This window comes from Manis pentadactyla, chromosome X (assembly GCF_030020395.1).
Source record: "Manis pentadactyla isolate mManPen7 chromosome X, mManPen7.hap1, whole genome shotgun sequence".
NCBI classification, from domain to species: domain Eukaryota; kingdom Metazoa; phylum Chordata; class Mammalia; order Pholidota; family Manidae; genus Manis; species Manis pentadactyla.
In genome coordinates, this window is record NC_080038.1 from 7,871,000 (window position 1) to 7,894,548 (window position 23,549).

Genomic DNA, 23,549 nt, shown 5'->3' on the forward strand with positions numbered 1-23,549 from the left:
ATCGAAAAAAGATCACATCATGCTTTTGAGAACTGATATGTAGATACTTATTATCATAAGTTGGCATTCAGGGAAATGAACATTTTTTTTGGTTAAAAAACTGTGCTTGTAAATCAGATTCTTATATATGATAAATCTTCAGAAAGCACATGCTGAACTCTACCTCCTTTAGAGTTCTATTTTGGAGAAAAAGAAAAGTTTTCAAAAATTATTCATTTTATCTTTTTAAAAAAGAAACACTTTAAAAAATAAACAGGTATTTGGGTTTTTTTCCCCTAAAAAATACTAAGAAAACATTGATTTCAACATTTCCCCACTACCTTTGCTAAGTTAATTGGGTGACATAAACAGGCTGCACCTTTTTACCTGACACCTCTGAGACTGAGGAACAGAGGTTCTCCAACATGGAGGAATAAAAAGAAATTATGTTACCACCATGCCTAGTGACTGGAAGGTGGGGGGGCAAAGAGGATGGTGGTCTAAAAAACTAAGGCAGGAAGAAAATAACCATAACTAAGAGCATGTGTGTTGCTGAACTGGGTGCTATTCTCGGACTCACTACTGGTTCGTTTAAGGAAAAGGGTCTCAGCATTCTGGAGAAAGAGAGGAAAAGGACAGGGCAGTTCAGAATCCAGAGGGGAAAAAGCCAATGGGAGAACTGGAAAGATTAGGGTTGTGTGTGCGTGTGTGTCTCCTATTATACAGTGATCAGAAAGACAGGTTTTGTTGAGTTACTTCTCATCGACCTATGGAGATTCTAGGGATCACTTGACATTAATTCCTATTTTATCGCTGGGGTATTTATGAGAGTGGCTGTGTCTGCACAGCATAAAGAGAAGCGGATCTTTAGGAAGATGCCACATGATGAACAGACTTCTGGTGACTGTCTATAGTGATCATGTAAATTGCAAAATAGTCACACTTTCATTTAACCTTCCCTGAAATGTTGTACCTTCCCTGAAAGCAAATATGAGGAGTGTTGGTTGGAGAACATTTCTCATTTTTAAGTTCTTCCCTACATGTCTTCCTCATCTCCCCTGACCAAAATTTAAAAAAGAAGAAAAGAAAGAAAAAATTGTGAGAATCTGCTTAACAATGTGCTAGATGAGGGACTGGCAAACTACTTATGGCCTACAGACCAAATCTCACCCACCCCTCTGTTTCTGTACAGTCTTTGAGCTGAGAATGGTTTTTATATTTTTAAATAATTGAGGGGGAGAAAACCTAAAGAATTATTTCATGACACATGAAAATTAAATGAAAGTTTAATTGCGGTGTCTGTAAATAAAGTTTTATTGAACCAGCAACCACATGTACTCACTTACATGTGTGGCTGCTTTTGTGCTACAACTTTAGGCTTGAGTGTTTATACCAGAAAACCTATAGCCCACAAAGCAGAAGATATCTACAGTCTGGCCAACCCCTGTGTTAGACTCTGTGGATAAAGCTGTGTTCAGGACTGACGCGATCCCTGGCTGGCTGTTACTTGCAATTTCGTCTCTAATGGAAAAAAGGGGCAATATGCAAATAAAAGCCAACAAGATAATAATTACAGCATAAAATAAATACTATAAAGACAATCCATACAGGAAGCAATGAGGTAAAGGGCACCTGGAGTGGGGGTGGGGGAGAAAAGAGAATTGTGGTTTGTACATGTATAAACAGACCAATAAGTCAAAGGAGCCAAGCTTGAGATGGAGCTTGAGTGGGAAGAGCTTCCTGAGAGGCAGGCACATGTGCAGAGGTCGTGCGGCCAGGAGGGTTACGTGTGTTTTAGGAAGGAGACTAGAGAGGCTGGAGGTCAATGAGGGAAGGCCATATGAAGTTGGAGGATTAAACGGGGCCAAATTCCAAATACAATGGGAAGCCACTGACAGGTTTTAAGCAGGAGAGTGACATGATATAATTAGCCTTGATTTAAAACGATCATTCTCATTGCTGTGTGGAAAGGCACTGGAGGAGGCCAAGATCCTGGGAAAAATACCAAGGAGGGGGCCAGGGCTGAGGCTGGCTGGTGGCCACGGAGATGGGGAGACCAAGACTTTGGAGACGGAACCAACAGCCTCAGCACATGGGAAGCAATGAAAGGGTCAGATCAAGGATGCGTCACCTATTTTTGACTTGAGCAACCAGGTGGTTAGTGTCACTGTGTACCGAGGGAAGAAGGAGTTGTTCAGAGGAGAGGCATCAATACTCCCACCTGGAGATGAAAGGAAAAAGAAGCTGTTTGTATCTGTACAATGGAATGTTATTCAGCTGTGACGAAGACAGTCCGGTGTTTGCAAGAACCTGGATGGACCTTGAGGGCATGATGCTCAGTGACATAAGCCAGACAGAAAAAGACAAACACTGTATGATCTTCAATGTGTAATCTAAAAATAGCCGAACTCAGAGTAACAGCAGAGGAGCTCCCTGGGGCTGGGGAGTGCAGAGTGGGGAGATATTGGTCAGAGGGTGCAAACTTCCAGTGTGAGATTAACAAGCTCTGGGAATCTAATGTGTGCGTGGCTGATTATAGCTAATAATACTGAATTATATACTTGGAAGTTGCTACCAGAGCAGATCTTAATTGTTCTCACCGCAAAACAGAAATGATAAGTATGTGATGGGATGGAGGTGTTAGCTAACACCACGGTGGTAATCATTTTGCAATATACGAATCTATCAAATCAATGTGTCATACACCTGAAACTTATACAAGTTATATGTCAACTATTTCTCAATAAAGCTGGAAGAAAAAAAAGACTTCTCATTGGGGAGGTCTGGCTTTTTCTGCAAAGGACCAAATAGTAAATATTTAGGCTTTAAAGCCACTTGGTCTCCTCCACATCTTCTCAGCTCTGTCCTCATGGCACACAGCAGCCATAGACAATGTGAATGAATGGAAATGTGTGAATGTGTAAAACTTTGCTTATGAAACAAGCTGTGAAGAGGATTTGGCCTTGGTTTGCTGACCCCTGGTGCAGAGGTGGATCTTCAAGTCTAGCCCTCAGGAGGGGGGTCTCACCTGGACATATAAGGCATCCAGACTCCATCATGACCTGGATGACAGCAGGAGAGCTAGTGAAAGAACAAGTAAGACAAGAAAGCCCAAGATCATGCTTGGTGGTGTTCGAACAACACCCCAAGGAATGTTGGGTGGCCAGGGCAATCTTTATCAAAATGGTATTACTGTGATTATGTAGAAGCAGGAGACATTATCATAAGGAAGGAGAAATTCCCTTTCCTATACCCCATTGATCTAAATGGGAGGTCCTTTTCAACTGCCCCCACTTACATGGTGGAGTGAAGTAAGAGGCAGCGAGTACAAGTAGTAAAGCAGCCTGGCTCCACTATGTAGCTGTGTGACCTTGGGCAAGTTCCCTAACTTCTCTGCTCCTCAGCTTGTCTACCTGTGAATGGGGATGAGGGCAGTAAGACTGACTTCATGGGGTTGTTGTGAAGGCCTGCCATGTTTCTATATTCCTTCTCACAATTGTTACCTTATCCTGGAAAAGATTTGTGACAACTTGCTCTTGCTGGCCTTTACTTAATTTAGACCCCCCCCTTCTCCGCAGCTTGGCTCACACTAAAATGAAGCTCAGTTCAACTTAACTGACCTTTTGTTGCTCCTTTCATCAGAATATTACGTGACCTCCCCACAGCAATGCAAATCCTCTATTCCCTTTCAGAACCTTCTAGCTCCACTTTATAGAACTTCCTCAGGCTCCCATTGATAGCCCTGGTTGCAATTCCTGTGCCACTCCCCTTGCCTTGACCGCCCTGCGTGGATTCTGAGTGCGTGCATGCTATATGCAGCCCTGTTAAGCTCACCCAGGGCCCTGGAGTCTTTAGCTTTGTCTGATTTCCAGAAGTGACTGATCCCATTCCCCCAGGAAGCATCAGATTATATGTAAATTATCCAGGAAAGCCGTTAATTCCGCCTTCCCTTTGCCTTTCAAGAAAGCTTACTCTTTAATGACCAATTTTTATGGAAAGGAGTTAGTTCAATATTCATCTTCACTGTGTTCAAGTGATGTTTACTTTTGTTCCTGTTTTGTTCAGATTGTCATTTTATTGAGCATTTTGGTGGACTCATTAATTTTTCTGTATTTGGTAATTTTCAGGCCATTATCATTCCAAGGATTTTTGCTGTTCACTCTGGCCCACCTTTGATCAGTAGTAACTGCTTTAAGCTGGCTCCATTATCCTTTGGAGATATTGTTCCTTGTCTTTGACATAGTTGAGGTTAAGATATCCTGGATCACAGTGTCCGTCCCTGCCCCAGATCTTGGATCTGTGAAACCCCCAAGGATCCATGGTTCCTTTTAGTGGGAGGTATAGCATTTAGACACCTAGTTCCCTACTCTGAAAATTAGTAGTCAGAGGGAAGAAGATGAAATTTTGGTCTTGCTTTTCCAGTACGAACTGTATTTTGGGGTAACCAATTAGCTCCAGAAGATGAAGAGGAGCTCTTGTTCACGGAAGAATTCCAGCTAGTATTTGTAGACAGGAAGGGATGGTAGAACTGGAAAATTAGCATCTTGCAAGAGTAGAAAAGAAAGCCTTGAGGGAAACAATATCAAAAATGAACAAGTGGGACTACATCAAACTAAAAAGCTTCTGTACAGCAAAGGACACCATCGGTAGAACAAAAAAGCATCCTACAGTATGGGAGAATATATTCATGAATGTTATCTGATAAGGGGTTAACATCCAAAATATATGAAGAATTCATAAACCTCAACACCAAAAAAACAAATAACCTGATTAAAAAATGGACAGAGGACCTGAATAGACATTTCTCCAAAGAAGAAATACAGATGGCTAACAGGCACAGGAAAAGATGCTCCACATCACTAACCATCAGGGAAATGCAAATCAAAACCACTATAAGATATCACCTCACACCAGTTAGAATGGTCACTATCCAAAAGACAAGAAATAACAAGTATTGGCGAGGATTTGGAGGAAAGGAAGCCCTCCTATGCTGTCGGTAGGAATGTAAATTGGTGCAGCTACTGTGGAAAGCAGTATGGAGGTTCCTCAAAAACTAAAAATATAAATACCATTCAACCCAGTAATTCCAGTTTTAGGAATTTACCTGAAGAAAACAAAATTCCTGATTCAAAAAGATATATGCACCCCTCTGTTTATTGCTGCATTATTTACAATAGGCAATAAATGGAAGCAACCTAAGTATCTATCGATAGATGAATAGATAAAGAAGATGTAGTTCATATATACAATGGAATATTATTCAGCCATAAAAAGAAAATAAATCCTGCCATTTGCAACAACATGGATGGATCTAGAGGGTATTATGCTCAGTGAAATAAGCCAGGCAGAGAAAGACAAATACCATATGATTTCATTTATTTGTGGAATACAAAACAGAGCAAAACAGAATGAACAAAGCAGCAGTAGACTCATAGACACTGTGAAGTAACTAGAGTTACCAAAGGGGAGGAGTTAGGCTGGGCACAGGGGAGAGTGAGAGGGATAAAGGGGCACAGAAATTCTTGACCATAATATAAGTTGGTCATGGGGATGGTAGTACAGCATATAGAATATAGTCAGTGATTCTGTAACATCTTTCTGTGTCAACAGATAAATTCCACACTAGTGGGGGTAAGAATTTAAAAATATGGGTAACTGGTGAATCACTGTGTTGTGCACTTGAAACCAATATAAGATTGTATATCAATTATACTTTAGTAAAAAATGAATTAAAAAAAATTTTAAAGCAGCATAGAAAGCCTTGTAATGGGTGAATCAGGCCATCACTACCTTAAAACAGTGACTGATCTCAGTATCACTAATAGCAGGACAAGCTGACATGTCAATATGTTGGATGTGATCATGGTATTGGAATCATAAAGAAAAATGTCCTTATGTTTTTAAAAATAATAATTGAAATGCAATTCACCTACTATTCAATTCACCCATTTAAACTGTAAAATTTGAGGGCTTTTAGCATATTCAGAGTTGTGAAATCATCTCCACAATCAATTTTAGACTATTCTCATTATTCCAAAAGAAACCCCACACCCCTTAGCCACCACCCCCTAGACCCTCCCTCCCCCAGCCCTAGGCAGCACCTGATTTACTCTCTGTCTATAGATGTGCCTGTTTTGAACATGGAATCATGTACTATGTGGCCCTTTGTGACAGGCTTTCTTTCTCTCAGTGTGCTGTTTTCAAGGTTCATCCATGTCATAGCATGTATCTGAACTCCATTGCTTTTCATGGCCAAATAGTATTTCATTGTATGGCTAGGTCACGTTTTGTTTATCTGTTCTTCAGCTGATGGACTTCTGAGTTGTTTCCCATCTTTTGGCTATTGTGCATAGTGCTGCTCTGGACTGTCATGTTAACTATTTATCTGAGTACCTGTTTTCAGTTATTTTGGCTATGTACCTAGGAGTGGGATTGCAAGGTCCTATTGTAACTCTCTGTTTAACTGTTTAAGGAACTGTCAGACTATTTTACAAAACTGCCAAACCATTTTAAATTCCCACCAGCTCTGTACGAAGGTTCCAGTTTCTCCTCATTCTCACCAACATTTGTCATTATCTGTCTTTTTGCTTCTAGCCATCCTACTGCGTGTGAAGTAGTATCTTTGTGGTTTTCATTTGCCTTTCCCTGATGGCTAATGATGCTGACCACCTTTTCATGTGTTTATTAGCCATTTGTCTATCTTTGGAGAAATATCTGTTCAGATCCTTTGCCTACTTAAAAAAATTTTTTTAAATAGACGTTATTCTTTTAGAGCAGTTTGAATTCACAACAAAGCCAAGTGGAAAGTACAGAGAGTCCCCATGTACCCACTGCCTCCACACACATGCACAGCCTCCCTAGTAACATCTTGTACCAGGGGGACATTTGTTACAGTCAATGAACCAACAATGAATTGAATTATGTATGCCTATGCACATCATTACCAACCAAAGTCCATAGTTTACATTAGGGGTCACTCTTGGTGTTGAACATCCTATGGGTTTGGACAAACGCAGAATGCATGTATCCTCCACTACAGTATCATACAGACTAGTTTCACTACCCTGAAAATCCTCTGTCCTCCTCTTATTCATCCCTCCCACGCCCCAACCCCTGGCAACCGCTGATCTCTTTACAATCTGTAGTTCTGCCATTTCCGGAACATCATAAAGTTGGAATCATACACTAGGTAGCCTTTCAGATTGTCTTCTTTTACTTACTGATACACATTTGAGGTTCCTGTGTGTCTTTTCATGGCTTGACAGCTCATTTCTTTTTAGCCCTGAATAATATTCCATTGTTTGGATAGATCACTGTTTATCTATTCACCTACTGAAGGACAATTTGGTTGTTTCAAAGTTTTGGCAATTCTGAATAAAGCTGCTGTAAACATGTGTGCGGTTTCCTTTGCTCATTTTTAAATTGAGCTGTCTTGTTACTGAGCTGTGGTCATTTTTTTATACATTCTAGAAACAAGTTGCTCATCAGATATATGAGTTACAAACATTTTCTCCCATGCTTTGGGTCAACACTAGCCACATGTGGTGTTGAGCACTTGAAATGTGGCAAGTCTAAATTGAGATGTGCTGTAGGTGTAAAGTATACATCAGATTTCAAAGACTTGGTGTGAAATAAAGAATGCAAAATATCTCATTAATATTTTTTATGTTGATTACATCTAGGAGTGATAATGTTTTGGGATATATTGGGTTAAATGTGTTATTAAAATAACTTCACTGGTTTCTTTTTACTCTTTTTGAATATAGTTACTAAAAAATGTAAATTACATACATGGCCTGCATTATGTTTTTGGACAGCACTGCTCTGTTGTGAGAGAAAAGGACTGAGCTACAAGGCCTGCTTTCTAACCCCCTTGCTGCCTTTACTAGCCATGTGACTTGGGCCATTTCCTCCATTTCTCAGCCCTAGGGTAGGTGGGAATAAATTCATCCAGCACATATTTAGAGCTCTTACTATGTACAAAGAACTCAGCTAAATGATGTGGCAAATGCACGGTGTGAAACTGTTCACAAACTCAATTCAGTGTTTTCCCATTGCAGCCCTATCCACAAGTCAAGGAAGATAGAAGCCAACAATGGAAATATCTCATCACTTTTATTTTCTCCATTAACATTTTGTTGTAAAATAATGAATATTTTACAATGTTGCAGATCTGAGATCACATATGCATATAGTATATGTTCTTTTCATCCTCTGAGTTTTTGACTTTGAACATGTACTCTGTTTTCCAGGAGGCTCCCTCAGCTCCACATTCTGCCCAAGAAGTAAGAGCACTATGGTAAACGGTGGACTAGTGGATCTAGTCCATATCACAGAGACCCTGGCTTTGGTCATGTGACTTGCTTTGGCCAATGGGACACTAGCAAACATGATAAAAGCAAAGGCCTGATAAGCACTTCTCATTGAGGCTTGTCTTCCTGGGACACTGCTTGTTGGACCCCTGCAGCCACGCTGACGAAGCCCAAGCAGCCCCAAGGGAAGGTCCACATGGAAGAGGAATGGAACAGTTCAGACAAGTGGTTCTTACCCTGGGGTGATTACATTTGTTAGGGGACATTTGGCAGGGTCTGGCCACACTTTTGGTTGATATAACTGGCATGGGATGCTACTGATACCTAGTGGGTAAGGCCAGGGATGACATGAAACATCTTACAGTGCACAGGACAGCTCCCCCCACCCCCACCCCTGCCAAAGAATTACCCAGCCCAAATGTCAATAGTGCCAATGTGGAGAAACCTGCTCTAGACCAAGAATTCCCTACAACCTGAGTCCTAGGGGTCAAGGGTAAAGGGGCTTAGGAGAGAAAGTGTTCGCACTTAAATAAAATCACCTAGGTCTACCAGGGACAGCTTTCCGGGCAGCTGCTATTCAGGATGATTTTAGATGACTCTCATTCATCCCAGTGGTACATTTCCTTGTTTACCCTCAGCTTTTAAGAATAGGAACTCATCAAAGTGTTACACCAACAACCATTGTATTAGTTGCCCCAAATCAGATATTGCTTCTTCCTAGTATTATCAAAGTCATGATTTGTGAGGATTCAATCCTAGCTTCCAAATCCCCAACCATTACCATATTCGGAGATCAGGAGCTTTAACATCTATGTTCTATACAGTCCATCTGTTTTGTTAGCAAAGAACTACAGCCCTGCCATGCTGACAAGAAGCCACTTTCCTTATGAGAAGAACATGTATATATCTTGGCTATGAGAAAAATTTTAAGGACATAAAAATTACAATAATATTGTTGATAGTCAATCTATTAGGAGAGTTTAAAAATAATTACATTAGCAGACTCATTCAATAAAAATTTTAGACATGCTTGAGTATGAGTATAAATCTCACTGCTATGATAATTAACTGCAATAATCATTGCAAGTAATTAAAAAAAATAATACAGCACATGCATATCTCCAGGTGGAATGAAAAAGAGGGAGAAATGCTGCCAGAATTAGTGCTTTGACAACTTTTTAGTAAACCTGCAGGTGTAGGAGTTTTTTTATTTTTATTTTTTTTATTTTGGTATCATCAATCTACAATTACATGAGGAACATTGTTTACTAGACTCCCCCCATCACCAAGTACCCACAACATACCCCATTACAGTCACTGTCCATCAGCACAGTAAGATGCTGTAGAATCACTACTTGTCCTTTCTGTGTTGTACAGCCCTCCCCGTGCACCCCCCTACATTATACATGCTAATCATGGTGCCCCCTTTCTATTCCCCCCCCTTATCCCTCCCTTCCCACCCATCCTCCCCAGTTCCTTTTCCTTTGGTAACTGTTAGTCCATTCTTGGGTTCTATGAGTCTGCTGCTGTTCTGTTCCTTCAGTTTTTTTTCTTTGTTCTTATACTCCACAGATGAGTGAAATCATTTGGTACTTGTCTTTCTCCGCCTGGCTTATTTCACTGAGCATAATACCCTCTAGCTCCATCCATGTTGTTGCAAATGGTAGGATTTGTTTTCTTCTTATGGCTGAACAATATTTCATTGTGTATATGTACCACATCTTCTTTATCCATTCATCTACTGATGGACACTTAGGTTGCTTCCATTTCTTGGCTATTGTAAATAGTACTGCAATAAACATAGGGGTGCATATGTCTTTTTCAAACTGGGCTGCTGCATTCTTAGGGTAAATTCCTAGGAGTGGAATTCCTGGGTCAAATGGTATTTCTACTTTGAGTTTTTTGAGGAACCTCCATATTGCTTTCCACAATGGTTGAACTAATTTACATTCCCACCAGGAGTGTAGGAGGGTTCCCCTTTCTCCACAACCTCGTCAACATTTGTTGTTGTTTGTCTTTTGGATGGTGGCCATCCTTACTGGTGTGAGGTGATATCTCATTGTGGTTTTAATTTGCATTTCTCTGATGACTAGCGATGTGGAGCATCCTTTCACGTGTCTATTGACCATATGAATTTCTTCTTTGGTGAACTGTCTGTTCAACTCCTCTGCCCATTTTTTAATTGGATTATTTACTTTTTGTTTGTTGAGGTGCATGAGCTCTTTATATATTTTGGATGTTAGCCCTTTATCAGATCTGTCATTTATGAATATATTCTCCCATACTGTAGGGTACCTTTTTGTTCTATTGATGGTGTCCTTTGCTGTACAGAAGCTTTTCAGCTTGATATAGTCCCACTTGTTCATTTTTGCTTTTGTTTCCCTTGCCCGGGGAGATATGTTCATGAAGAAGTTGCTCATGTTTATGTCCAAGAGATTTTTGCCTACATTTTTTTCTAAGATTTTTATGGTTTCATGACTTACATTCGGGTCTTTATAATCCATTTCGAATTTACTTTTGTGTATGTGGTTAGACAATGATCCAGTTTCATTCTCTTACATGTAGCTGTCCAGTTTTGCCAACATCAGTTGTTGAAGAGGCTGTCATTTCCCCATTGTATGTCCATGGCTCCTTTATCATATATTAATTGACCATATATGTTTGGGTTAATAGCTGGACTTTCTATTCTGTTCCACTGGTCTGTGGGTCTGTTCTTGTACGAGTACCAAATTGTCTTAATTACTGTGGCTTTATAGTAGAGCTTGAAGTTGGGAAGCAAGATCCCCCCTGCTTTATTCTTCTTTCTCAGGATTGCTTTGCCTATTTGGGGTCTTTTGTGGTTCCACATGAATTTTAAAACTATTTATTCCAGTTTGTTGAAGAATGCTGTTGGTATTTTGATAGGCATTGCATTGACTCTGTAGATTACTTTAGGCAGGATGGCCATTTTGACAATATTAATTCTTCCTAGCCAAGAAAATGGGATGAGTTTCCATTTGTTAGTGTCCTCTGTAATTTCTCTTAAGAGTGTCTTGTAGTTTTCAGGGTACAGGTCTTTCACTTCCTTGGTTAGGTTTATTCCTAGGTATTTTATTCTTTTTGATGCAATTGTGAATGAAATTGTTTTCCTGATTTCTCTTTCTGCTATTTCTTCGTTAGTGTATAGGCATGCCACAGATTTCTGTGTGTTAATTTTGTATCCTGCAACTTTGCTGAATTCAGATATTTGTTCTAGTAATTTTGGAGTGGAGTCTTTAGGGTTTTTTATGTACAGTATCATGTCATCTGCAAATAATGACAGTTTGACTTCTTCTTTACCAATCTGGATACCTTGTATTTCTTTGTTTTGTCTGATTGCCATGGCTAGGACCTCCAGTACTGTGTTGAATAACAGTGGGGAGAGTGGTGGGCATCCCTGTCTTGTTCATGATCTTAGAGGAAAAGTTTTCAGCTTCTCGCTGTTAAGTATGATGTTGGCTGTGGGTTTGTCATATATGGCCTTTATTATGTTGAGGTACTTGCCCTCTATGCCCATTTTGTTGAGAGTTTTTATCATGAATGGATGTTGAATTTTGTCGAATGCTTTTTCAGAGTCTATGGAGATGATCATGTGGTTTTGTCCTTTTTGTTGATGTGGTGAATTATGTGGATTGATTTTTGAATGTTGTACCATCCTTGCATCCCTGAGATGAATCCCACTTGATCATGGTGTATGCTCCTCTTGATGTATTTTTGAATTCGGTTTGCTAATATTTTGTTGAGTATTTTTGCATCTATGTTCATCAGGGATATCCATCTGTAATTTCCTTTTAGGTGGGGTTTTTGCCTGGTTTTGGTTTTAGGGTGATGTTGGCTTCATAGAATGAGTTTGGAAGTATTCCCTCCTCTTCTATTTTTTGGAAAACTTTAAGGAGAATGGGTATTATGTCTTCTCTGTATGTCTGATAAAATTCAGAGGTGAATCCATCTGGCCCGGGGGTTTTGTTCTTGGGTAATTTTTTGATTAACGATTCAATTTAGGTGTAGGAGTTCAAAAGATACGCTTGATGTGCTACATAGTCTAATGTGAAAAGTACACGGACTGGACGAGAAATCCCAACAATGTGAATCATCCCAAGAATCCCCCAATCCCCAATACTGTGAAGTGAGGTTAGAGTTGGCTACAGCCCACCTGCAAGTGGCCTTCTCTGTTAGATGGGGAGCCAATTCTTGGCAACGTTAGGGGAAATCCAGCCATTTATCTAAGCTGCTCAATGTTTGCCTTGAAGAGTGTTAAACTGTGACCAGCACCCCCAGCCTGCGGGTCCTCCATTCCTACGCATCATATTTCCTTCCCCTACATTTGGTTTGTGCCCATTTGGCTCTGGGACTGCATTTGCTTCCTGAGAAAGCGTTTTTGCTCTTGTCTGCAAGGAGCAAGAGGAAGGCTCTGACTTCAGAGATGTGGAGGGCTGCCACTGAGGGCCACCTGAGGTGAATTCTGTTCCTGGGGCCTTCGAGAAAGTGACAGTTGGGAGGTTGTGCAGCTGGCCCCAGGACCGCCACAAAATGAGGAATCTGCAGGGGCCCTGCCCCTCTGCACTTGGTCAGAACTCAGATGGCCACTGGCATTGTGGCTTTTTCAAGGACACTGGGCAATTGTAGTTCAGGCAACTGCCAATTTTGACTAAGGAATGGAGGGTAAATGACTTAGGCTCTGTGGGCCAAGAAGCACACCAGAGAGCGTATTATGTAGGTACTTACATTACAAGATTTTCACAATGTTTTGATTATCAAAATTCTAAGTATAACAATAACTGAGTACAATTTTTTGCAGTACAGATCTACTAATAAGAGGAAACGAGTTCTTTTTTGAGGGGGATACATGTGTCCTAATTGGAGTTCAAAGGTAGTATAGCTATTAGCACATAGATCGCAAATGTTCACGTGTAAAAACTGCTTAACTAGGGGGGCGGAGCCAACATGGCGGCGTGAGTAGGACAGTGGGAATCTCCTCCCAAAAACATATATATTTTTGAAAATACAACAAATACAACTAATCCTAAAAGAGAGACCAGAAGACACAGGACAACAGACAGAATACAACTACACCAGCAAGAACCCAGCGCCTGGTGAAGGGGGTAAGATACAAGCCCCGGCCCGGCGGGACCCGAGCACACCTTCCCCCAGCTCCCGGCGGGAGAAGAATAGGCAGAGCGGGAGGGAGACGGAGCCCAGGACTGCTAAACACCCAGCCCCAGCCACCGGCACCAGAGCGCAGACACAGTGCATGCGTAGAGGGCTGGTAACTAATGAAATAGGGCAGCAAGACCTCTGAGCGGGTGCTGAAGCTGATGCCCCTGTGACAAAGAAAAGCGGAGGCTTTTTGAAAGTCTTAAAGGGACAGGGATTTAACAGCTGGACGGAAACAGCATAGGTCACAGCCCAGTGGCAGGAAATTACAGGGAAAACCGGGTGCCCGGGTGCACTAACCCCCTGGGCAACAGCTCTGAGACCCCTCACGGAGGTAAACAGCCAAACAGCCCCCCGCCCCCGTCCAATACCCCTCCAGGCGCTGCGAAAGCAGAGAAACAGCCTAAGGCAGACCCCGCCCACAGAAAGGGAGATCCATCCATATCAGCCAGGCAAGACACAAAGACCCAGTCTACTCGCAATTACCCAACACAAGCCACTAGAGGTCGCAGTTGTCCCAGTAAAGAAAGGCCAGTAGCAAGTGAAAAGTTTGGCCCTCCCAGCTGACAGTCAATAGCACCTGTCAACATGAAAAGGCAAAAAATATGATCCAGACAAGACTAACCCAGACAGCTTCGGCATCTGCTACATCTTCCCCTGAGAAGGAACCTGGGGAGATAGATTTAACCAGTCTTCCTGAAAAAGAATTCAAAACAAAAGTCATAACCATGCTGATGGACTTGCAGAGAAATATGCAAGAACTAAGGAAGGAGGATACAGAAATAAAACAAGCTCTGGAAGGACTTCAAAACAGAATGGACGAGATGCAAGAGACCATTAATGGACTAGAAAACAGAGAACAGGAATGCAGAGAAGCTGATGCAGAGAGAGATAAAAGGATCTCCAGGAATGAAAGAATTTTAAGAGAGCTGATGACCAATCAAAAAGGAGAAATATACGCATCATCGGAATAGCAGAAGGAGAAAAGACAGAAAAAGGGATAGAAAATGTCTTTGAAGAAATAATTGCTGAAAACTTCCCCAAACTAGGGGAAGAAATGGCCTCTCAGACCACAGAGGTACACAGAACTCCCATGACAAGGGATCCAAGGAGGGCAACACCAAGACACATAATAATTAAAATGGCAAAGATCAAAGACAAGGAAAAAATATTAAAGGCAGCCAGAGAGAAAAAAAAGGTCACCTACAAAGGAAAACCCATCAGGCTATCATCAGACTTCTCAACAGAAACCCTACAGGCCAGAAGAGAATGGCATGATATACTTAATGCAATGAAACAGAAGGGCCTCGAACCAAGACTACTGTATCCAGCACGAATATCATTTAAATATGAAGGAGGGATTAAACAATTCCCAGACAAACAAAAATTGAGGGAATGTGCCTCCCACAAACCACCTCTACAGGGCATCCTACAGGGACTGCTCTAGATGGGAGCACTCCTAAAAAGAGCACAGAACAAAACACCCAACATATGAAGAAGGGAGGAGGAGGAATAAGAAGGGAGAGAAATAAAGAATCATCAGACCACGTTTATAATAGCTCAACAAGTGAGTTAAGTTAGACAGTAAGATAGTAAAGAAGCTAACCCTGAACCTTTGGTAACCACAAACTAAAAGCCTGCAATGGCAATAAATTCATACCTTTCAATAATCACCCTAAATGTAAATGGACTGAATGCACCAATCAAAAGACACAGAGTAATAGAATGGATAAAAAAGCAAGATCCATCCATATGCTGCTTACAAGAGACTCACCTCAAACCCAAAGACATGCACAGACTTAAAGTCAAGGGATGTAAAAAGATATTTCATGCAAACAATAAAGAGAAGAAAGCAGGTGTTGCAATTCTGGTATCAGACAAAACAGACTTCAAAATAAAGAAAGTAACAAAAGACAAAGAAGGACATTACATAATGATAAAGGGCTCAGTCCATCAAGAGGATATAACCATTATAAATATATATGCACCCAATACAGGAGCACCAACATATGTGAAACAAATACTAACAGAACTAAAGGAGGAAATAGAATGCAATGCATTCATTCTAGGAGACTTCAACAAACCACTCACGCCAAAGAACAGATCCACCAGACAGAAAATAAGTAAGGACACAGAGGCACTGAACAACACATTAGAACAGATGGACCTAATAGACATCTACAGAACTCTACATCCAAAAGCAACAGGATACACATTCTTCTCAAGTGCACATGGAACATTCTCCAGAATAGACCACATACTAGGCCACAAAAAGAGCCTCAGTAAATTCCAAAAGATTGAAATCCTACCAACCAACTTTTCAGACCATAAAGGCATAAAATTAGAAATAAACTGTACAAAGAAAGCAAAGAGGCTCACAAACACATGGAGGCTAAACAACACGCTCCTAAATAATCAATGGATCAATGACCAAATCAAAATGGAGATCCAGCAATATATGGAAACAAACGACAACAACACTAAGCCCCAACTTCTGTGGGACACAGCAAAAGCAGTCTTAAGAGGAAAGTATATAGCAATCCAAGCATATTTAAAAAAGGTAGAACAAGCCCAAATGAATGGTCTAATGTCACAATTATCGAAATTGGAAAAAGAAGAACAAATGAGACCTAAGGTCAGCAGAAGGAGGGACATAATAAAGATCAGAGAAGAAATAAATAAAATTGAGAAGAATAAAACAATAGCAAAAATCAATGAAACCAAGAGCTGGTTCTTCGAGAAAATAAACAAAATAGATAAGCCTCTAGCCAGACTTATTAAGAGGAAAAGAGAGTCAACACAAATCAATAGTATAAGAAACGAGAAAGGAAAAATCACGATGGACCCCACAAAAATACAAAGAATTATTAGAGAATACTATGAAAACCTATATGCTAACAAACTGGGAAACCTAGGAGAAATGGACAACTTCCTAGAAAAATACAACCTTCCAAAACTGACCCAGAAAGAAACAGAAAATCTAAACAGACCAATTACCGGCAACGAAATTGAAGCGGTAATCAAAAAACTACCAAAGAATAAAACCCCCGGGCCAGATGGATTTACCTCGGAATTTTATCAGACATACAGGGAAGACATAATACCCATTCTCCTTAAAGTTTTCCAAAAAATAGAAGAGGAGGGTATACTCCCAAACTCATTCTATGAAGCTAACATCACCCTAATACCAAAACCAGGCAAAGACCCCACCAAAAAAGAAAACTACAGACCAATATCCCTGATGAACGTAGATGCAAAAATACTCAAGAAAATTTTAGCAAACCGAATTCAAAAATACATCAAAAAGATTGTACACCATGACCAAGAGGGATTCATCCCAGGGATGCAAGGATGGCACAACATTCGAAAGTCCATCAACATTATCCACCACACCAACAAAAAGAAAGACAAAACCACATGATCATCTCCATAGATGCTCAAAAAGGATTTGACAAACTTCAACATCCGTTCATGATAAAAACTCTCAGCAAAATGGGAATAGAGGGCAAGTACCTCAACATAATAAAGGCCATCTATGAAAAACCCACAGCCAACATTATATTGAACAGCAAGAAGCTGAAAGCTTTTCCTCTGAGATTGGGAACTAGACAGGGATGCCCACTCTCCCCACTGTTATTTAACATAGTACTGGAGGTCCTAGCCACGGCAATCAGACAAAACAAAAAAATACAAGGAATCCAGATTGGTAAAGAAGAAGTTAAACTGTCACTATTTGCAGATGACATGATACTGTACATAAAAAACCCTAAAGACTCCACCCCAAAACTACTAGAACTGATATCGGAATACAGCAAACTTGCAGGATACAAAATCAACACACAGAAATCTGTGGCTTTCCTATACACTAACAATGAACCAACAGAAAGAGAAATCAGGAAAACAACTCCATTCACAATTGCATCAAAAAAAATAAAATACCTAGGAATAAACCTAACCAAAGAAGTGAAAGACTTATACTCTGAAAACTACAAGTCACTCTTAAGAGAAATTAAAGGGGACACTAATAGATGGAAACGTATCCCATGCTCGTGGTATGAAGAATTAATATCGTCAAAATGGCCATTCTGCCCAAAGCAATATACAGATTTGATGCAATCCCTATGAAACTACCAGCAACATTCTTCAATGAACTGGAACAAACAATTCAAAAATTCATATGGAACCACCAAAGACCCCGAATAGCCAAAGCAATCCTGAGAAAGAAGAATAAAGTAGGGGGGATCTCACTCCCCAACTTCAAGCTCTATTATAAAGCCACAGTAATCAAGACAATTTGGTACTGGCACAAGAACAGAGCCACAGACCAATGGAACAGACTAGACAATCCAGACATTAACCCAGACATATATGGTCAATTAATATTTGACAAAGGAGCCATGGACATACAATGGCAAAATGACAGTCTCTTCAACAGATGGTGCTGGCAAAACTGGACAGCTACATGTAGAAGAATGAAACTGGACCATTGTCTAACCCCATATACAAAAGTAAACTCAAAATGGATCAAAGACTTGAATGTGAGTCGAGAAACCATTAAACTCTTGGAAAAAAACATAGGCAAAAACCTCTTAGACATAAACATGAGTGACCTCTTCTTGAACATATCTCCCCGGGCAAGGAAAACAACAGCAAAAATGAACAAGTGGGACTATATTAAGCTGAAAAGCTTCTGTACAGCAAAAGACACCATCAATAGAACAAAAAGGAACCCTACAGTATGGGAGAATATATTTGAAAATGACACATCTGATAAAGGCTTGACGTCCAGAATATATAAGGAGCTCACACGCCTCAACAAACAAAAAACAACCCAATTAAAAAATGGGCAGAGGAACTGAACAGACGGTTCTCCAAAAAAGAAATACAGATGGCCAACAGACACATGAAAAGATGCTCCACATCGCTAATTATCAGAGAAATGCAAATTAAAACTACAATGAGGTATCACCTCACACCAGTAAGGATGGCTGCCATCCAAAAGACAAACAACAACAAATGTTGGCGAGGCTGTGGAGAAAGGGGAACCCTCCTACACTGCTGGTGGGAATGTAAATTAGTTCAACCATTGTGGAAAGCAGTATGGAGGTACATCAAAATGCTCAAAACAGACTTACCATTTGACCCAGGAATTGCACTCCTAGGAATTTTCCCTAAGAATGCAGCAATCAAGTATGAGAAAGACCAATGCACCCCTATGTTTATCGCAGCACTATTTACAATAGCCAAGAATTGGAAGCAACCTAAATGTCCATCGATAGATGAATGGATAAAGAAGAAGTGGTACATATACACAATGGAATACTACTCAGCCATAAGAAAAGGGCAAATCCTACCATTTGCAGCAACATGGATGGAGCTGGAGGGTATTATGCTCAGTGAAACAAGCCAAGCGGAGAAAGAGAAATACCAAATGATCTCACTCATCTGTGGAGTATAAGAACAAAGGAAAAACTGAAGGAACAAAACAGCAGCAGAATCACAGAACTCAAGAATGGACTAACAGGTACCAAAGGGAAAGGGACTGGGGAGGATGGGTGGGTAGGGAGGGATAAGGGGGGGGAGAAGTAGGGGGTATTAAGATTAGCATGCATGGGGGGGTAAGAGAAAAGGGAGGGCTGTACAACACAGAGAAGACAAGTAGTGATTCTGCAACATTTTGCTACGCTGATGGACAGTTACTGTAAAGGGGTATATAGGGGGGACCTGGTATAGGGGTGAGCCTAGTAAACAAAGTATTCGTCATGTAAGTGTAGATTAATGTTAAAAAAAAAAGCAGTTCCTGTGTGGTGACCTCCAATGAGTTCTACACAATGATATAAAGGGCATATAAAAGTGTAGGCAAAGGGTCTGTTTGTATTTATACAGAGGAACAAAGCCTAATTTGGCTACCCCGAAAATGAACTAAGATACGATATGAAAAAGAACTTTCAACATCAGCACTCTCGGGAGGACTCATGACAGAAGATGATCAGCAAAAAAACCCCATCAAAGATCCACGCAGTGCTACAGCTGTAGATGCACTCATCCCACCAGTTCCTGGATTTGCCATGGGAATGAAGAAGGAGATATCTAAGCTGGCCTGTGCATACAGTAAAACAACAAATTTGACTGGATCTATACGGTTGGAACTCAACCAAGAATTAGGAGAAGTGCAAATTGTAGCACTCCAAAATCTTACAACTACAGACTATCTACTGTTAAAAGAACATATGGGATGTGAACAGTCCCCAGGAATGGGTTGTTTTAATTTATCTGAATTCTCTCAGACCGTTCAAGTTCAGTTGGACATTATCCACCATATCATAGATAAGTTTTCACAAATGCCTAAGGTGCCTAACTGGTTTTCTTGGTTTCACTGGAGATGGCTGGTAATTACAGGTATGCTTTGGTTACGTAACTGTACTCCTATTATGTTAATGTGTGTGCACAATTTACTTAGTAGTTTAAAAACTATACATGCTGAAGTTACTCTACAAGAAGATATGTCAAAGAAATAATCAATCTCCCCAGGTTTTCTTCCGCCTGCTACTTCTATAGCTTTTCTTCTTCCTTCCTAATTACAACCCTTAAATAGAATTCGTGCCATATATCGAATTTACCGAGTATCATAATTCTTCCAAGGGGTAAAGACACCTCAAGACAAATACTGGGCATAGAAGCCACAGGGCATAAATATGCAAAGAAGTAAAAAGCTAACCTTTTCAAACAATCAGGCTTCTCTCTCACTCATCAACTTTACATTTCCCTGTATGGCCCCGGAAGATGACTGGTTAGCCAGAGACGGGTAAGATTCCTCAAGGGAGGAACAACCTAAGACAGGCACAGTCGCAGGGGGGCCATCAGGTGAGAAAATGGGGATCAACAGAGGTGAGGCTTAGAACCCCCCCCCCCCCGTTCTGAGAGAAATCTTCTGCATACGTGGATGTTTTATTGTCCTTGTCTAGCTTGGATTAACACATAGTCTACAGGCACACACCTGATCATCTACATTTGCTCCCTTACAACACTAAACTCTGTTTTCTACCTTTATCTTGTATCTACCTATCATTTCAGCATTTTATTAAAAATAATAATAATAAAGAGAGAAATGTGGTATTGACATATAAATCAAGTATAAAAATCAAATGAATATTCATATTTGAACTGTTTATAGTTCATAATGCATGAGCAAAACCGAAAGCTTCTGTGATGACTGCCCCTGTAATGTTCACCATGTAACTTATTCACTATGTAAGAATTTGTACTCCATGTAAGAACTTGTTCATTAAGCTTCAAAAGATTGGAGACTGACGAAAATTAGGCTTGGGGTGGATTAATGATTGTGCATTGATCATTGACCCCCCTATAGAGAATTTTATTCTTGTCAACAACCATTTGATCAGTAAATATGAGAGATGCCCTCACACACACACACACAATATATATATATACACGCACTTCCAATTGTAAAATAAATAAGTAACCGGGATGTAATGTATAGCATAAGGAATATAGTCAAAATATTGTAACAACTTGGTATGGTGATAGCTGGTACCTAGAATTATCATGTATATAAATGTTGAATCACTGTGTTGTACACCTGAAACTAATGTAATACTGTGTGTCAACTACCCTTCAATAAAAAAAAAAAACTGCTTAACTACTTAGTACAAACAGGCAGCACTTTGGATCTGGCCCGCGGGCCACAGTTTAGTCCCTTGTAGTTGGCCACCCTTCCTTTGCAAGGGCTTTGGGGGTACTCCAGGTTGGTGGGACCCTCCTGGTTTCGAGGAACTTGCATTGCCCCTTCGCACACCCTCCCTTCGTGCCCAGTTAATAAAGTTCATTGGCCTTCACCCTCAAGGCGGAACAGAAAGGTCAAATTGGGGCCTGGAGCTCTCCCAAGGCGCAAGGGCACCTCTATGCCTCAGGAGACTCAAGACCGCCCAGGGCCTCCCATCCACCGCCCTGCACCTGCCTTCCAGCCCCCTCCAGCTCCCACTCCCTCACTCCTCCAGCTTCTCCCTTCCCAACCCCTAGCATAGCTAACCACTGCTCCTCCCATCCCCTTACCCAGTCCCTCCTCCGGGTCAGTCCGCAGCGCTTTCCCGCCCCTCCACCCTCTCCCGCAATTCCTTCCCCCAAGCCCCGCCCCTCCGAAGCTCCTCCCCCAGCCTATTCTCTCGAGCTCCACCCAATCCAACTAGTCCTCCTCGTGCTGCCGCCACGCTTTCCCGCTCCTCCGCCCCCTCCAGCTCCTCCTCCCCCCAGCCCCGCCCAAGTCCCGCCCCCTCCAGCGGCAGTTCCCCAGCTCATCGCCTCCGGCTCCGCGCCACCCAGCAGCTTGTCGGGGTCCCACCGCCGCACTTTCCCGCCCCTCCCCCAACCCCGCCCCTAACCCCGCCCCTCCAGTTCAACCGTGGCCCGCCCCCTCCAGCTCCTCCTGGCTCCGCTCCTCTCTCGGTCCAGTCCAAGGCTCTTTCCCGCTGCAGTCGCAGCCTCTGGTGCTACTGCAGCCACCTCCACGCTCCGCGCCATGCGCAACATCGTGCTCTTCAGCGGCAGCTCGCACCAGGACCTGTCCCAGCGCGTGGCCGACTGGCTGGGCCTGGAGCTGGGCAAGGTGGTCACCAAGAAGTTCAGCAACCAAGAGACCAGGTGGGGCCCGCGCCGGCTGCCGGGTCCGGCCCGTCGGGACAGGGTGCCCAGCGCGCGGCTGTGGGGCCGGGCCGGGGCCGGCGCCTGCCCAGGACCACCTCCGCGGGCGCTCGCTCCCCTTTCCGGGGCGGGACGGCCACGATGAGGGCCCCCTGCCACTCTGCCACGGCCGCGGCGCCAGGGAGAAGCCGCGGAGAGCGGCCCGGGCCCGAAAGGGCGACCTATGGGGGTAGCAGAGCGTCGGGGCGAGGGCGGCGCCGCGGGCGGGACAGCCCCCAGTGTGCTCGCCCGGGTTTCCGCGTCCCTGTCACCCTGATTCCAGACCCCGGGTGTGCCGGGGAAGGTTCCGCCCACGTCCCCAGCAGGGCTGCGCGCTGGATTCAACTGGGCAGTTTACAGCGCCTCTTCCCCTCTGCGCCAGAGGTTCTGATCCAACGGCCTGAGGGTCAGCGGATTTAAAAGCTCCCTGGTGACTCTCCTGAGCAGCGAGCGTGCAGACCTCTGGGTTATCTAGAGCGTGTGCTTGTGCAAAGGGTTTAAAGAGCGTGAGAACGAACTCCAGGGCGCACATGCTGGCTTCCCCTGTGCTTCCCCCAAGTTTTCTGCCTCAAAGATGATGGACTTTCAATCCTATTCGTAGTTCTGGGACTCTGCTGTGTCAAGCAAGGCCATGGCTTGTCTGTGACCACCACCTGTGTCATGGCCACGAGAAGTGGTCGTCTCTGTGAAGTGGGGTCAGTCAGGTGGCCCCCCTCAGAAGCTGGGCAGAGGCTCCTTTTTACACCTGCCTGCATCCACAAAGCTCAGACTAATTTCAAGTTGGTTTCATCCCCTCTCCCTCACTCTCCAAATTTTCTAACACTACCTGGTTACTGATCATTTTTATATCTTTGGCAGAGGTCCAGTTCAAGCGTTTTCAACAATGGTACTGGAACAGTGGGTGTGAGCTGCAAAACCAAACCAAACCTCCGTCTATACCACCATTTCAAAAAGTAACTTGAAATGGATTGTACACCGAAATGTAAAACCTAGAGCTAAAAATTTTTACAAGCAATCATGGGAGACAGTCTTGATGATCTTGGATGAGGCAAAAATCTCTTAGATACCAAGGAGTTATGTTAATACTTACGGGAAAGATGGTGTTTGTTGTCAAGTCAGCTTTTGAGGATACGTAAATTCTTCCAGGTGGGAGATCACAGTTACACGGCCCTGATGATAACTGAAGGGAAGAAACGTCTGTGAAGGAGTGCCAGGTGGTATAAATGCCCTGAGTCCTCTGGCCAGAGAATTCCCCTTTGCAGAGTTTAATGCAGAAGTCGGAGAGGATGGTCACGGGCTCTGGAGAAGGGTAGTGTAGCTAGGTCTGAGCATTGTAATATTTTCCAGTCCTTTTCAAACGTCAGTAGTTTTAAGAAGAATAGGATGATA

The 23,549-nt window shown here is 42.3% G+C and overlaps 1 protein-coding gene across 1 annotated transcript in view; it reads left to right on the forward strand.

Annotated features, from left to right (window-relative positions):
• The first annotated feature begins 21,870 nt into the window (after positions 1 to 21,870).
• The window catches only part of PRPS2 (phosphoribosyl pyrophosphate synthetase 2), a 28,110-nt gene continuing 26,431 nt past the window's right edge, over positions 21,871 to 23,549 (forward strand). The window contains exon 1 of the mRNA XM_036912977.2: positions 21,871 to 22,121. Within this exon, the coding sequence (XP_036768872.1) occupies positions 22,000 to 22,121 (122 nt within the window). The 5' untranslated portion in view covers positions 21,871 to 21,999. The remainder of the gene's footprint in view (positions 22,122 to 23,549) is intronic.